A 17,389-nucleotide genomic window follows, 5' to 3' on the forward strand; every position below is an offset into this window, starting at 1 on the left:
GAGTCCTGGGATCGAGTCCCGCATCGGGCTCCCAGCTCTGCGGGGAGTCTGCTTCTCTCTCTGACCTTCTCCTCGCTCATGTTCTCTCTCACTGTCTCTCTCTCAAATAAACAAATAAAATCTTTAAAAAAAAAAAAAAAAAGATACTCCTAAATACTGGTAATTCCTTTCCACGTTTCAGGTGTCAGCTGCACTTTTACTTCCATGGAAAAGCCTGGCTTGACTCTCCTCCAGTCCAAAACAGCTTCCTCTGTTACTTTTTCATAGTACTAGGGTTTCTCCTTCATACACTTAACACATTTGCAATCGTGTGTTTAGTTTGATGATGGTTTGATTAATGTCTGTCTGCTCACTTGACTGCAAATCCCAAGGAGCAGATATTACGACTGTCTCTTTGTTGTTGTTTCTGTCATCTTTATACTCTATCACATGCCTTGTCTGTAGTACATGCTTAATAAAAATCTAACTCAGTGACTGGGTCATAATAATGTTTGCAAAATTATTATTAGAAAGGTAGCTCAGATAGTGTATGAAAGCAAAAAGGAAAGCAAATGAATTTTGCAGGGATTTTAATGAACTTCCAATTTGTTCCTACTGGTTTTGTTTTTTTTTTTCTTTTTTTTTTTAATTTTTTTTTTTTTTTAAAGATTTTATTTATTTATTTTACAGAGAGAGATCACAAGTAGGCAGAGAGGCAGGCAGAGAGAGAGAGAGGAGGAAGCAGGCTCCCGCTGAGCAGAGAGCCCGATGCGGGACTCGATCCCAGGACCCTGAGATCATGACCTGAGCCGAAGGCAGCGGCTTAACCCACTGAGCCACCCAGGCGCCCTTTTTTTTTTCTTTTTATTTAAAGTCTGTGACATCTTTGATCTCAGGTTGCAATTCTTTTTTTTTTTTTTTTTTTTTAAAAATTTTTTTTTTTTACTTGACAGACAGAGATCACAAGTAGGCAGAGAGGCAGGCAGAGAGAGAGGAGGAAGCAGGCTCCCTGCTGAGCAGAGAGCCAGATGTGGGGCTCAATCCCAGGACCCTGGGATCATGACCCGAGCCGAAAGCAGAGGCTTTAACCCACTGAGCCACCCAGGCGCCCCTCAGGTTGCAATTCTATCCTTACCCTTTTCATATCTATAGCTTCCAAGGTGTATATCCTTACTCCAGAACAGCCTGGTGAATTTTTGTATGATTGTCTAGAAGGGTCAAAGGTAAGTGGGTCAGGTATCCTTTCAATTAATGCCATATTGAGCTTTTCTCCATAATCAATGGCTGCTTACACCAAAAAGTCACTATGAATTTTTTTTTTAAAAGATTTTATTTATTTGAGAGAGCAAATCTGCATGAACATGGGTGGAAAGGTATAGGAAGGAGACGCAGACTCCCTGCTGAGTCTGGGATCATGATCTAAGCTGAAGGCAGATGCTTAAACTACTGAGCCACCCAGGCACCCTTCCCCAAGAGTGAATTTTAATGATACACATACTAGCTGTCAATATCAGGCCAGTTAGACATAATTTATAGGAGATCAGCTTTATAAATCATTATAGATCAGCATTACAAATCATTAGAACTTCATCATTTCCCGCATTGGGATAAAGCAAATCTCCATGTAACTTCTGGGCATTAGGGTGATAATTTCTAATTTTTTTTTTTTTTTAAAGTTTAGAGAGTTCTTTATTGTCACCAAACTTTTTTTTTCCCCTCTAAATTTAGACTCCTTTTTACATTGGGCGTTTGTGTTTTCATTTTTTTTTTTTTTAAGATTTTTATTTATCTACATGAGAGAGAGAGCACAAACAGGGCGAGCGGCAGGCAGAGGCAGAGGGAGAGGGAGAAGTAGACTCCCCGCCAAGCAGGCAGCCCAATGCAGGGCTTGATTCCAGGATCCTGGGCGGAAGGCAGCTGCTTAACTGACTGAGCCACCCAGGCGCCCCATGTATTCGTTTTATGCCATGTTTGTATCTGGCTCAATTATGTCTGTGTTGTGAGTTTTACTGGAGTGTGTTATGAATGTGTCTAAATTCTAGCTGCCATGGCATGACTTCAGCCACCCATCGAGAGTGCCTCTAGTATTTACCAGGGAATATTTAGGGCGAGTGTTTATTCTGTAAGCTCTAGAATCAGTTTTGCCTCTCTCTCTGCTCCTGTGGAGCTGCAGACACAGGCTTCTGCTCAGCCAGTCACCAACCTGCAGTTGTGCCCCCTCTGAGGCCTTAGCTTCTACTCTTCTTTTTTTTTTTTTTTTTTTTTTTTTTTAAATATTTTATTTATTTATTTGAGAGAGAGACAGCGAGAGAGAGCATGAGCGAGGAGAAGGTCAGAGGGAGAAGCAGACTCCCTGTGGAGCTGGGAGCCCGATGCGGGACTCGATCCCAGGAATCCAGGATCATGACCTGAGCCGAAGGCAGTCGTCCAACCAACTGAGCCACCCAGGCGTCCCAGCTTCTACTCTTCTTGCCAAAGACTGGCCCCCACCACCAACGGCTGCATAAGGGAAAGAAGGCTGGGTCTGAGAAACTGCTCTCTATGCTTATTTCTTTTTCTTGCCTTGTTGCAGTGACTGCCATTAAATTCCAGAACTTCTAGTACTGCGCTGAAAAGGAGTAGAGTAATGTCCTTGACTTGTTCCTGACTTTAGAGGGAAAGCATTCAGTCTTTTACTGTTAAGTACGCTTGTTAGCTGTTTTTGTTTTGTTTTGGTAGATAGATGCATTTTACCAAGTTGAGGAAATTTCCCTTTGTTTTTAGTTGGCTTAGAGTTTTGTTTTGCTTTTAAACATTTTATCTATTTGACACAGAGAGAGAGAGAGGTCACAAGTAGGCAGAGGCAGGCAGAGAGAGAGGGGGAAGCGGGCTCCCCACCGAGCAGAGAGCCCGATGTGGGGCTCGATGCCAGGACCCTGAGATCATGACCAGAGCTGAAGGCAGAGATTAACCCACTGAGCCACCCAGCTGCCCCCTGTTTTTCTCTTTGAAGATATGCGGGGTTTTGTCAAATACTTTTTCTGTGTCACACCCCCTTTCTGAGTCTACATTTCTTTCTTTTTTTTTTTTTTTTTAAAGATTTTATTTATTTATTTGACAGAGAGAGATTACAAGTAGGCAGAGAGGCAGGCAGAGAGAGAGGTGAGGAAGCAGGCTCCCTGCTGAGCAGAGAGCCCGATGTGGGACTCGATCCCAGGACCCTGAGATCATGACCTGAGCTGAAGGCAGTGGCTTAACCCACTGAGCCACCCAGGCGCCCTGAGTCTACATTTCTGATTCTAACAAATTTCCTCTTTCAAAATGATTGTCATTGGGAATTTCTACTTTCTTTAGCAATCACCACCTGTGCCTCACGTGGTATGGCTGGAGAGCCTCAAAAGTCCATCACTTCGAAACAGACTAGTCAGGGAAGTCAGTGTATTTTCAAAGTTAGCTATTTCTCAATTCCACATGCAGAAAGAAATCAACACAGTTGATATTGAACATCACCAAGTCTTGTCCAGTTTCATTTTTATGATAAGTTCAATTTAAGGAAACTAACCTGGGTCCTGAAACACTTAACTGCAGTTTTTGAGGTCTCCGTAAGTGCTCAAACGAAAATACATATTCACAAAAACAATCAAGAAAACAACAGAGTGCTCATTGAAACCCTTGACTTGCGGGAATCTATGGCCATAGGAGTTTGTGAAATGTTGTATCATAGGAGGTCTCAGAGTCTTTGGAATGGTATATTATAAATCTCCCAGGAGGAGAAATACAGGGGGAGTTTTTTCTAAATTTATTTGATTATGTTAGTGTTTTATTTCAGAAGATCTTCTGGGTAGCTTTGGAAAATGATGGTTTACAGGTGAAAGCAGTTTGAACTCACAGAAAAGAAGTATTTTTTTCCTAATTAAAAAAATGTAACACTCGCTAGCGGATGCCTCAATTCTTTTCGATATAGTATATCACTGAAGTACACTAAGTTTAAACTTAATGTTCAGGTTATTAGTTTGTTTTCCCTCTCAGTAAGTTGGGGGGCTCGATTTGCATTCAAGTCCTATTCAGGTACCCTTTTAGATTAATGAAAAAATTTGGCACAAATGTATCTTGACAAAAAACAACTTTGAAATGGCAGTTTTTAGTTTCTGCTTGTGTCCTGAGATATAAAACACTTGAAGAATGATACTCCCAATTACATTTAATTTTGACTATTTGCATACATTACTAACCTCAAGGCACTAAAGTTTTGAACAGGAGGTTAAGTTAGGGGTCTGGGTTCTGAAGTCAAGCAGCCTGAACTCAGTCTCTAGCTTGCTGTTAACCCCTCCTCACGAGCTTGAAGAACTTGGACAAGCCTTAACCTCTGTGATTTCGTTTTTACAGTTTACAAGTACTTTGATAAGTTTTACAATTTACAAGTCTTATAACAAACCTAAGTAGGGCAAATAATTTTATCATTTCCAATTGACATTTGGTGGAACAGTCTCAGAATGTTTAAGTGACTTGCCCAGGTTCACTGATACATGAAGCCACAGTGACTCAAATAATATATTCATGTAGACTTTAATACTTGGATATTCTTCCACTTTATTGTATGTTGCTGCCCAACATCAGATAAAAATGTTTGTTTTGGTAGATAGATGCATTTTACTATCTCTTTAGCAATAACCACCTGTGCCTCACGTGGTATGGCTGGAGAGCCTCAAAAGTCCATCACTTCGAAACAGACTAGTCAGGAAAGTCAGTGTATTTTAAAAGTTAGCTATTTCTCAATTCCACATGCAGAAAGAAATCAACACAGTTGATATTGAACATCACCAAGTCTTGTCCAGTTTCATTTTTATGATAAGTTCAATTTAAGGAACCTAACCTGGGTCCTGAAATGTGTGCTATTCCACACATGTGCTATTCCACACATTTCACACGACTCCCAATCCTCTCAACAGCACTTGAGGTTTTAAAGAAGAATTTAGGTTTTCAAGATAATGGGATGATCCCAAGAACATACAGTTCTGTATCCTGATTGTGGTATAGCAATCTACACATGATAAAATGACAGAGAATTATACACACACCATTCAAATGTCAAATCCCTGCTTTTGATATTGTACTAAACGTATGTAACAGGTAACTCTTGGAGAAACTGGGTAAATTGGGCCTTTCTGTTCCAATTTTGAGGAACACTGGTCAGGTATTTTATAGAAGTCCCTAAATTGAGTTTGTCCAGCTTTTTTTTTTTAAGATTTTTTAAATTTATTTGACACAGAGGGAGAGAGCACAAGCAGGGGGAGCGGCTAGCAGACGGAGAAGCAGGAAGCCCAATGATGAGGGGCTTGATCCCAGGACCTTGGCATCCTGACCTGAGCCTAAGGCAGACGCTTAACTGGCTGAAGCTACCCAGGTGTCCCACGCCCCTGTTTTTTTTGAGTTAGATAGGGATTATGATTTTTTTGGAGAGGCAGACCAGAGGTCTGTACTGTGTTTACAAGTGTGAATCTAATAATATTTATTTTTTTATTTTTATTTAAAAAAATATTTTATTTATTCATTTGACAGAAAGCACAAGCTGGGTGAGGGGAGCGGCAGGCAGAGGGAGAGGGAGAATCGCCCAGCTGAGCAGGAAGCCCAATGTGGGGCTCCATCCCAGGACTCCAGGATCATGACCTGAGCCAAAGGCAGACGCTCATCCCACTGGGTCACCCAGGCACCCGTCATACTTATTTTCAAGTGAAAAGATTAAACATATGATTAGTAAATTTACTTGACTACAGTTCTTCCTGGCCCCACAACACCCCCACACATCTATTAACAACTCACAGAAGTTGAGTTGTTGGTGACGTGGATGAAGACATTAAGCTAAATAAATATACTTCCAGCACCTCCAATCTGGCACTTCTGTTCAACAAAAAGATCTGGGAATGGCGGCGTGCAGGAGGCACGGGGTACTGAGGTCGTTTGGTTTCTCCCAATCCAGACCAGAGGTTTTTCAGACTGCTTACTTGTAGACTAGGGCCGCACTCTGGGGTCTTCTCCCGCGCACAACCAGACAGCCGCACAGCTCCTACAGGAAAGCGTGCGGGCGCCGCCGGGACCGCCGCGGAGGACCTCGGCGCGGTCCCACTGCCCAGGATCCCCGCCTAGCGGAAACACATGGAGCCCAACCCCCATCTCCAGGAGCCTGGGAGTGGGGCGGGGCCCAGGCAGCGGCCACTCCCCAGGCTCAGGGGAAAAAAAAAAAACCCACAAAAAACTGGGACATTGCGGACGAGAAGCTGGCTGGACCGGGGGCGCGTGGCACGCGCCAGCTCTCCCGCGCATGCTCCAGCCACCCGCTACCCGCCCCCTCCCCAGGTCCCGCCTCTCTCGCTCCTTCTCCCCCTCCCCCGCCAACCTCCCTCCGAGCTTGGCCCCTCCGGGCGCGCGGCCGACGTCCCGCGTGCGTGCCGGCGCCTGACTTCACTTCCGGCTAACGCGCTCCGCTTGCCCCCTGGCCCCGGATGGTGACTGGCGGCGGTGCTGCACCTCCCGGGACTGTCACTGAGCCGCTTCCCAGTGTGATTGTGCTGAGCGCAGGCCGGAAGATGGCGGCTGCGGCTGCGGCGGCCTCGGGCCCGGGCTGCTCCTCGGCGGCGGGGGCGGGAGCGGCCGGGGTCTCGGAGTGGCTGGTGCTGCGAGACGGCTGCATGCGCTGCGACGCCGACGGGCTGCACAGCCTCTCCTACCACCCGGCGCTCAACGCCATCCTAGCCGTCACCAGTCGCGGGACCATCAAAGTCATCGACGGCACCTCGGGGGCCACCCTGCAGGCCTCGGCGCTCAGCGGTGAGTGTGCGGCACGCCGGGCGGGGGCCGGGCCCGCCGCGGGAGGAGCGCGGCCCGCGGGATGCCGGGGAAGGAAGCCGCCCAGCCCCGGGGCTCGGCCTCCGGTGGAGGGGAAGCGGCGTGACGGGAATGGGGTGGCGGAGGGCAGGGCTGGGGGCTCAGGCCTGCCTGTGAGCCGAGGCCCGGAAGCTGGTGGAGGAGGACCGTGGGGCTTGGCTTTTTCAGCGGCTGCAGCTGGGAAGAAAAGACTGGCGGGTCGGGGAGTGGTGGGAGTTGCCTTTCGGGCCTTGAGTGTCCGGTGTAGGTTGGTCCTCTGGGAGAGGTGAGGAGGCCTCGGAGCCCGGCACCTGAGAAGGGCAGGCCCCCGGGTCGGTTTTGGAGAAGGTGTCGCTGCTGCCTTCTGCTAGATCAGAGAGCGAACGGGTCGCCCGGTTGGTCCCGACGTGAGAGCCTGGTGGCCGGAGGCCAGTGTCGGAGCCGGCATCTAAGCCCTTCCCTCCGGTGGAGAGAAGCGGATCCTCGGCTGTTCGTACGATCCGCAGGTGCAAGGATGTACAGCGGGCTTCGCGCCGGGGGGGGGGGGGGGGGGCGCCGGGGGGGGGGGGGGGGAGGGAAGTAGGCGGGCCGGCTGCCTGAACTGTACGGTCGACGACTTCAGGACTCAGGCGGACGCCATGGAAGACTAGACCTTGTCCCTTAGCTCGGGGCTTCCAACTTCGACCCCCTAGTGATGAGAAGCTCCGAGCCTGCGGTGTATGAATATAGATTCCTTTGGGATCGTGATGAGGTGAAACTTCAGGCCCTCCTTGTTCTACCACAGCGGGCCGAAAGTTAGGATTCGGAGGTATGTGTGAGTCTCGCCAGTGGAGGAGAGCACTTCTGGGTGGAGTAAACGTTGTTCCAGGGACGGGACTTTATGCATTAGGTGAACGCTGTGTGTACTGGAGTGGAGTGTTTTGGAATTAACTCTGGCTAAACTGTGTTTGGTGAGATGACATTTCATTTGCGGTTGAATGATGTATGGTTTAATTTAGAGGTTACAAATTGAGATAGAAAAGTTAGTATATGAGTGGCTTACACGCGTGCACAGAGGTGTGTATGCCTGCATTCAGCAGAGTAAATTAGTTATGTGGCTAAACAGTTCACTTAAGTTTTAACAGACACAGATTTTAACATACACAAGTAACATACACAAATAAGTTCATTGTTCTGGCTTGCTATGGAATAAGGCATGTAAGAGTTAATAGTAGTGTAGGGATAGAAGAATAAGAGATTTAACTTTTGTCAGTATGAGAGTTGTGAAAGAAATGGATTGTATATAGCTACAGAATATAAGCCTGGACCATATCTAAGATACGTCTAAGGGAAAGTTTTGGATTGTAGCCTTGTAAGTTTTCTTTTCTTGGCTTAAGGTAAAGGACAGGAGGGGTGTCCCAGATGTAACTATGAGTAGTAACTGCATTTTGGACATAACAACCTGTCTCTATGTATGAGTGGGAGATACTAATTGGTAATTGGATATCTTTCTTCTTAAACTCCCTTAAAATATTTCAGCTACAGAAAGGTATAAAGAATAAGGTGAACAACCATGTATTCCTGATTCTGTTAATGAAATAAAACATTAGAAAGTTGAGCCTCCTCTCTGTCTCTTGGATTGTATTCTTCCAATCCTCCTTCCCCTGTGAGCATTCTCCTTAATTTGGTTTTATTGTTTTCACACGTTTTTATGTATTTTAGCATATGCTTGTATCTTTAAACAATATCTAATACTGTCTTTCATGATTGTAAACTTCGACTAATTGGTGTTATAATATATGTATTTGAATTTTTTATAAAAAGCCATATTAATGGAAGGTTTACAATGCTTTTGATAGAAAGGAGTCGTCTGATGGGGAGTTTTTATGCTTGGAGCCTATGTTTGAGAAAAATAATGTGTGTGAGCGTTTGTAATAAATGGTTGAGGAAATTGGGCATGTATGAATGTGTCTGTTATGAAAGGGGAGAAAATAGTCACTCTAGTGGTAGATTCCTAAAGGGGAGGGTTTGAGGATTTTAACACAAGATTAAAGGTACATGCATAGAACATCATTGATTTGGGTAACTTAGCTGGCATATGATGGGGAATTTGTTAATTAGAAAAGTGTGGGATTGGATATAGTCGCAGATGCCCACACATTGAAGTTTGAGTATGTGATTTGAAATATGTGGAAGAGTCTATGGTAAACAAAAGGATTACAGGAAAGGTTTGAAAGTATCAGTGGACAAAATCTGTGATGTTTTCATTTATGAGAATTGAAGTTATTGATGATAATTACCAGAGGTTGTATAGAGTCTTATGTATGTCATCTATTTTGGTGATTGGGGAGCAAATGCTTTTTTTTTTTTTTTTTTGTCTTGCCTGTTATATGTATGTATTTAACATACTTATTTAGGAGGTTTGCTTTTAATGATTAATAGAGGGTGACCGTCCTATAAATAGAATGAGGAGAAGGTGCCAGTAGTGACCATGGTCCTAAGATGACCCCTCTTTCCAGTTAAGGGGCAAGGAGCTACTTTGTTTTTTACCCTAGAAGAAAGACATCTTTGTGTGAGGGGAAAAAGAATGATGGAGTTTTATTGGGTGATAGGTGTCTTCTGAATGAGTTAGATTGTAGGATTATGGGTAGCTTCCTAGAGTAGATTGAAAACTGAAGGATGGGAAGCAGGACGTATGTATGTCTTCAGTTGGGTAGCAGAGGTGGTGAATTTTTGACTGTGTCTTCTAGCACATATCTGTATCTGATATGCAGTGTTTGTAAATACACTTTCGTTAGATTAAGAGCCATCGGTATATAACAGAGGTTAGGCAAGTTGCTCCTTTTTAGCATTTAAGAGTTAAGAATTTAGCGTTCCTAGGCTGATTCCTTGGCCTGGCATTCTTTGACTTCTACCAATCTCTCTAGTCTTGTCTCCCTATTTAGTTTTGTGAACTGGTTCATTTCATTTCTTTCCTAACTGGGTAGTTTTGTTCTTTCTTGGAATGCGCCAGTCCCCTCCAGGCATATCTAAGCCATTTTTTAGGTCCTAGAGCAAATCTTAACTTCCTGATTTTATTTGTCTGAAGCGATCCACTGAACCCCTACGCACATGTTGTCCTCTTAATGTCTATTTTAGTAATTTGGCAGCTTACTGTTTGTGGTATGTTTTCTGTCTTGGACTATTTAAATTCCATTTAGCTTTTTGTGAATATAGGATGTCCATTTAACTATATTTAAAACTCCTTGTGGGAAGGAACCTGTCCTCTTGTTTATATCCCCTCCTCAGGATGCCCAGTGCAAAATACTAATAAATACTTTTCAGTTGTGTATAGAGGCTAATGAGTATGTTAAATGGGTGCTTCCTTACATACCAACTGCTAAATAAACACCTTTTCCCCTCCTTTCTTTTCTTAAATAGATTTTGTTTTTTAGAGCAGTTCATGGTAAAATTAACCAGAATGTCTAGAGTTCCTAGATACCTCCAGTTCCCTCTGTACACACAACCTCCCTTCACTATCAGTGTGTTTGTTATAATCAGTGAACTTGCATTAACACATCATTATCACCCAGGTCTGTAGTTGACATTAGTGTTCACTTTTGGTGTACATTCTGTGGGTTGTGAAAAATGGATATATCATACAGAATATTTTCACTTTCAGGGGTGCCTGGGTGGCTCAGTGGGTCAAGCCTCTGCCTTAGGCTCAGGTCATGATCTCAGGGTCCTGGAATCCAGCCCTGCATCTGGCTTTCTGCTCTGTAGGGAGCCTGCTTCCCTCCAGGACACCCCTGCCCCCACCTCTCTGCCTACTTGTGATCTCTGTCTGTTAAATAAATAAATAAAATCTTACAAAAAAAAAATAGTTTCACTTTCATAAAAATCCTCTCTGTTCTGCCCATTCACCTGTCTCTCTCTCTTGCCCTTGCCACTCCCTGATTTTTTTCACTGTATAGTTCTGCCTTTTCTGGAATGTTACATGGTTGGAATTATACAGTAGCCTTTTCAGTTTGGCTTCTTTCAGTTAAGAATATGCATTTAAGTTCTCCCATGTCTTTTCATGGTTTGGTAGCCCATTTGCTTTTTAGCTTTGGATGATATTCCATTGTCTGGATGGACCACAATTCATTTACCCATTCACCTACTGAAGGACATCTTGGTTGCTTCCAGGTTGCGGCAGTTATGAATAAAGTTGCTATAAGTATTTGTGTGCAGGGTTTTTTGTGGACTTGGGTTTTTAGTTCATTTGGGTAAGTAGCAAGGAGCATGAATATCAGATTGAGTGTTAGGATTATGTTAGTTTTGCAAGAAACTGCCAAACTGTTTCCAGAGCCGCTGTGCTGTTTTGTTTTCCCAGTGCTAGTGAATGGGAGTTCCTGTGGCTCCACATCCTTCTCAGCATTTGCTATTTTTCCGTTTTGGATTGTGGCCATTCCTTTTTCTTCTATAAAGTATTTTTATTTATTTATTTTTGAGAGAAAGCGAGACCAAGCATGGGGGTGCGGGCAGAGAGAGAAATGGGTTCCCCAATGAACTCAGTCCCAGGACCCAGAGATCACTACCTGAGCTGAAGGCAGACACTTAACCGACTGAGCCACCCAGGCGCCCTGGATTGTGGCCATTCTAATAATAGGTGTGTAGTGGTATTTCATTGTTTTAATTTGCAGTTCCCTGATGACATAGGATGCTCAACATCTTTTCACAGGCTAATTTGTGTACTTGGGATTTTGAAAATCAAAATAGCTCTCTCCATACACCACTTGACCATATTGTTTGTATTACTAGGCTTGTTCCTCTCTTTAGCTATAGTTTGTTCCTGCAATTTAGCGTAAAGGAAGGAGCCTGGTTGTGGAGACTGTTGGCTTAGGTTAAGATCCCAATTTCTGCTTTCCCTCACCTCCCAATTTAACTGTGTAACCTTGACTAAATTACTTAACATTTCTGTTCCAGTTACCCCATTTGCAAAAGGGGGATATAATTGTCCTAATTATTAGGAGTGTTAGTACACGGAAAGTTCTTTGAACAGAACGTGTGTTTACTGTTCAAAAATACTTCTTCTATTTACTTGTAAATCTTTGTAAATACTCTTTTTTCTTTTTTATTTAAACCTTTTTGATATTCTGTGTTAAATCTTTTGAACTTCACTCTAAATTTGAACTTAGGAATTTTTCCTATTTACCACCTTTTACCATCCAGCAAAATCCATCTAGTTTTTGCTTTGATGTAAGAGTGAGGTAATGCTGATTTCTTCAGTTTTTCTTTCCCTCCACCCTCCCTCCCTTATTTTCTTTCCCTTCCTCTCCCTCCCCTCTTTTTAATTTGAGCAATCTCTATACCCAACATGGGGCTTGAACTTATGGCTTTGAGATCAAGAGTCAGATGCTTTATTGACTGAGCCAGCCAGGCGTACCTACTCAATATTTTCTTATTTAATTACTGGTGGTGTTTTTCTCTTGATTTCTAAAATAGTGCCTTCCTACCCTAATAGTACATTTTGTATTGTTTGCTTTTTTAATAAACTTTTTTGAGGGCACATAGAAAGAGAATGGGTGTTTATATTTTAGGTATTCCTGAATTTTGACTTTTAGCTCACTTACTAACTCAGTCTCTAAACTTCCTGCACTTTCAGCTTTTTCTTTTGTAAATTAAGATTAAGATGAACATTTAATAGAATGGTTGTATAGATTAAGTGGTAAACATGTTTAAAGTGCCTAATGCTGCTTGGCATATGTACACAGTGAATGTTAATTCTCCTAAGGCTCATGGGTACTTGCTATTACCATGCTTCTCACTATTACTTTAAAAAATGGTCACTGACTTAGTGTTTATATACAGAGGACAGATAGATATCATTGAAGTGCACATGGAAATTTAAATGCTGGTGACGAATATTATCTCTATTTGGAAGAATGTCTTTCAGTGTATTGGTGTGGCTTAATGTCAGAATGAAGTTAAGACTATTGTATTACTAGTTCTGTGTGCACACGGATTGTTCATACACTGTCTGTAAATAAGTAACTGAAGATGAATGTGTGTGGGTAGTAATCAGTAGATGTTGTACCGTATGTGTACATCGTGTCTACAATTTCTGAAGTGGGCTCCAGATTTCTGTCACCTGGAGGAAACTCCAAAACTGCGCAGTTTTAATTTTTTTTATATTTATTTATTTATTCATTCATTCATTCATTTATTTATTTTTAAAGATTTTATTTATTTATTTGTCAGACACAGAGGGAGAGAGAGCAAGTGAGCACAGGCAGACAGAGAGGCAGGCAGAGGCAGAGGGAGAAGCAGGCTCCCTGCCAAGCAAGGATCCCGATGCGGGACTCGATCCCAGGACCCTGGGATCATGACCTGAGCCAAAGGCAGAGGCTTTTAACCCACTGAGCCACCCAGGCGCCCCAAGATTTTATTTTTTAAAAGATATTTTTATTTATTTGAAGGGGGGGCAAAAAGAAAGGGAGAGAGAGTTTATTTATTTATTTATTTATTTAAAAGATTTTATTTATTTATTTGACTGAGAGAGATAGACAGTGAGAGCAGGGGAAGCCTAGCTCCCCGCCAAGCAGGGAGCCCGATGTGGGGCTCGATCCTAGGACCTGGGGATCATGACCTGAGCTGAAGGCAGATGCCTAATGACTGTTCGTTCACCCAGGTGCCCCTGGGGAGAGAGTCTTAAACAGACTGTATGGGGAACATGGAGCCTGGCTCTGTCGCATGACCCTGAGATCACAACCCGAGCTGAAACCAAGAGTCGAACTCTTAACCCAGGCGCCCCTTAAGATTTTATAAGTAATCTCTGTACCCAGTGTGAGGCTTGAACTCACAAACCTGAGACCAGGAGTTGCATTCTCTACCAACTGATCCAGCCAGGTGCCCCAGTTTGCTGTTTTTTTTTTTTTTTTTTAAAGATTTTATTTGTTTATTTGACAGAGATTACAAGTAGACAGAGAGGCAGGCAGAGAGAGAGAGAGAGAGAGAGAAGCAGGCTTCCTGCCGAGCAGAGAGCCGGATGTGGGACTCGATCCCTGGACCCTGGGATCATGACCCAAGCTGAAGGCAGCGGCTTAACCCACTGAGCCACCCAGGCGCCCCTCAGTTTGCTGTTTTATTAACAAAACATTTTCCCACAGTTAATTAGAGCGAATTTATATCAAAATTAAAAAAATATTTTGATCTGTTTTTAGAGCAAGAAAAATTGATCCAAATTTTTTTTATGTTTATCTCGGATCTTTTCCTAACTATTATCTGTTCAAGGATGATTTTTCTCTAACAATAATTTGTCTAAGTCTTTTATTAGCTATAGATTTGCTGAGGGTCTCTATAAGATATCAGCTTCCGGATCCAAACAGTTTGGGATTAAACCTTGGTTCTGTTTGATCTTGAAGTTCATCCCATAAAATGAGAATAGTAATAGTGTCTACCCCAGAAAGTGGTTGTGTATATATATATATACATATATATATATATATATACATATATATATATATATATGTATATATATATATATACACATACACACACGCTCAAAGTATTTTTTATTGTGTTTTCATTTTTTTGGTAGCAGTGGCTATTTAAATACTGCAGACATTTTTGTTGCAGATATGTGGTTGAAGTGGCAGTATTCTTACAGTTTTCCGTGTATATGGAAATGTGACTGAAATATAATGGACATAATTATAATAACTTTTGTATTCCAGGAGAAATATAGACTATGTAAGTTAATTGATTTTGGACTTGAAATTGTGAAAAGAGCAAGGTAATGTGAAGAACTAGTTGTTTTTTTTTTTAAGATTTTTAAAATTTATTTGACAGAGAGAGATCATAAGTAGGCAGAGAGGCAGGCAGAGAGAGAGGAGGAAGCAGGACTCGGGGCTCGATCCCAGGACCCCGAGATCATGACCTGAGCCGAAGGCAGCGGCTTAACCCACTGAGCCACCCAGGTGCCCCTGTTTGTTTGTTTTTTTTTTTTAAGATTTTATTTATTTGACAGAGAGAGATCACAAGTAGGCAGAGAGGCAAGCAGAGAGAGAGAGAGAGAGAGAGAGGAGGAAGCAGGCTCCTGCTGAGCAGAGAGCCCAATGTGGGACTCGATCCCAGAACCCTGAGATCATGACCTGAGCTGAAAGCAGAGGCTTAACCCACTGAGCCACCCAGGCGCCCCGAGCTAGTTGATTTATATTTATTTATACATTTATTGAACATATGCTAGACACGGGGGCACAAAAGAATCAAGGCAACAGGGACACCTGGGTGGCTCAGTGGTTTAAGCCTCTGCCTTCAGCTCAGGTCATGATCTCAGGGTCCTGGGATCGAGCCCCACATCGGGCTCTCTGCTCAGCGGGGAGCCTGCTTCCCCCTCTCTCTCTGCCTGCCTCTCTGCCTACTTGTGATCTCTCTCTATCAAATAAATAAATAAAAATCTTAAAAAAAAAAAGAATCAAGGCAACATTTTGGCCTTTGAATGCATGCTTGGTGATGTGTTTAGGTAAATCTTTTTTTTTTTTTAATATTTTATTTATTAATTTGATAGAAAGAGGCACAGTGAGAGAGGGAGCACAAGCAGGGGGTTGTGGGAGAGGGAGTAGCAGGCTTCCCACCAAGCAGGGAGCCCAGTGCAGGGCTCAATCCCAGGACCCTTGGATCATGACCTGAGCCAAAGGCAGCTGGTTAATGGCTGCCCTTAGGTAAATCATTTTAGTGTAATGTTATAAGTACTATAACATAGATATGCAGAGTGCTGTGTGAGTACACAGGAGGTAGTTTCTTCAACCTGAGGGAAGTAGAGAAGACTTCTCAGAGGAGGTTGCTTTAATGATTCATTTTGAAAGATGAGATGGTGGGAGGGAACATTTTAGGGATCATCATTTTAAGTTAGGGTACTTGCTTGTGTGGAGACATTGTGGTCTTTTTTTTTTTTTTTAAGATTTTATTTATTTATTTGGCAGATCACAAGTAGGCAGAGAGGCAGGCAGAGAGAGAGGAAGGGAAGCAGGCTCCCCACTGAGCAGAGAGCCTGATGTGGGGCTCGATCCCAGGACCCTGAGATCATGACCTGAGCCGAAGGCAGTGGCTTTAACCCACTGAGCCACCCAGGTGCCCCGACATTGTGGTCTTTAAAAACATGGCAAATTCAAGGAACAGAGAGAAGTTTTCGAAGGAAACCAGTTGGGAGTTTAGGATGTGTGAGGGTATGGTTAAAGTTGAAGATGAGAGATAGGCAAAGACAAGATCATAATACGTTTTGTTAAGAAATCTGACTTGAGGGGTGCCTGGGTGGCTCAGTTGCTTTAAGCATCTGTTTTCACCTCAGGTCATGAATACAGACAGGGTCCTGGGATCAAGCCCTGCTCAGTGGGAGGTCTGCTTCTCCCTCTGCCTCTCCCCTCTGCTTGTGCACATGCTCTCTCTTTCTCTCAAAAAATAAAATAAATTCTTAGGAAAAAAAAAGAAATTTGACATGATGTCAGTGGTAGGGAGCCATTGTAGGTTATTTCATAATCAAATTTGTTTTTAGAGAGGTTTGAAACTAATGCCCAGGTATGAGACATGATGAGAGCTTTGTGTAAGTTAGTTTGAAAGGTAGGAACCATAATTTTTGGCAATTGTGGGGATGAGAGAGATGGATAGGTGAAAAGTACTCATGTGTGGGTTCCTACTTTGGGTAACTGGATGAATGGTATTTATTAACTGAAGTAAGACAAGAAGATGTGGTAAGTAGTTTTTGTTGGAGGATTTTGGGAGCAAGAGGGAGATAGTGACATTGGTTGTGTTAATTTTGCAGTTCTTAAATGTCATCCAACTAGAGATGTCCAGAAGGTTTTGGGCATTCAGAGTTGAAGCTTCAGGATTTGGGAACACAGATTGGGAAGACATTGGCAATTAAAGAGAAGGCTGAGCCTGGTGGTTAAGGATGTTGGTTCTGGAGCCAGACTGCATTTCAGTCCATGATTCAGCACTTACTATCTGTGCCCTTAGGCAAGATGCTTAACCTCTCTGCACACCCAACTCATTGGGTTATTGGAAAGATTAAATAAACTGATACATGTAGATACTGCTTAATCCACCATAAGCATGCTAGTGTTTAATACTTTTGTATTGTTGTTTTTAATTATGTAGTTAATTCAACAAGTATTTTTCTGCCATATGGGGATAATAAGATGAATTTAAAATCCTCCCTGGCTCTCAATTTGGAAAGCTTCTAGAGGAGGTGACACCTCGGCTCTTGAAAGAAAAAGAGTTAGCCAGGTAGAGGAAACAGCACAAGTAAGAGGCGGGAAGCAGGTGGTGTTTGTTATAAGCACATTGGTATTAGGATGCAGAGCACAAGGGTGGGAGTGATGAAATAGCCTGAGGATCTTGGATTGGTCCCTTTGACCTGTAGCTACCATGATTTTCAGTGTGAGAACTCCTAGTTTAAGGTAAAAAATTTAGTGGTCTGTTATTAGAGGAGCTATGTTTTTAGCGTTGGTTGAAAAAAATACTGCGAGGGCGCCTGGGTGGCTCAGTTGGTTAAGCGACTGCCTTCAGCTCAGGGCATGATCCCGGAGTCCTGGGATCGAGTCCCGCATCAGGCTCTCTGCTCCATGGGGAG

At 43.1% G+C, this 17,389-nt stretch overlaps 1 protein-coding gene and 1 long non-coding RNA gene across 9 annotated transcripts in view; one reads left to right on the forward strand and one right to left on the reverse strand.

Moving 5' to 3' along the window:
* Positions 1-6,362, reverse strand: part of LOC132021269 (uncharacterized) — a 40,593-nt gene extending 34,231 nt beyond the window's left edge. The window contains exon 1 of the long non-coding RNA XR_009405280.1: positions 5,961-6,362. This is a non-coding gene — a long non-coding RNA (uncharacterized LOC132021269). The remainder of the gene's footprint in view (positions 1-5,960) is intronic.
* Positions 6,363-6,443: 81 nt separating this feature from the next.
* BIRC6 (baculoviral IAP repeat containing 6) overlaps positions 6,444-17,389 on the forward strand; it is a 225,714-nt gene continuing 214,768 nt past the window's right edge. For all 8 annotated transcript variants that reach the window (XR_009405279.1, XM_059405398.1, XM_059405400.1 and 5 more), the window contains exon 1: positions 6,444-6,783. Coding sequence is in view for 7 of the 8 variants with exons in the window: in XM_059405398.1 (XP_059261381.1) it covers positions 6,459-6,783 (325 nt within the window). In the remaining variant the exon portion in view is untranslated. The remainder of the gene's footprint in view (positions 6,784-17,389) is intronic.

Source organism: Mustela nigripes, chromosome 7 (assembly GCF_022355385.1).
Source record: "Mustela nigripes isolate SB6536 chromosome 7, MUSNIG.SB6536, whole genome shotgun sequence".
NCBI lineage: Eukaryota > Metazoa > Chordata > Mammalia > Carnivora > Mustelidae > Mustela > Mustela nigripes.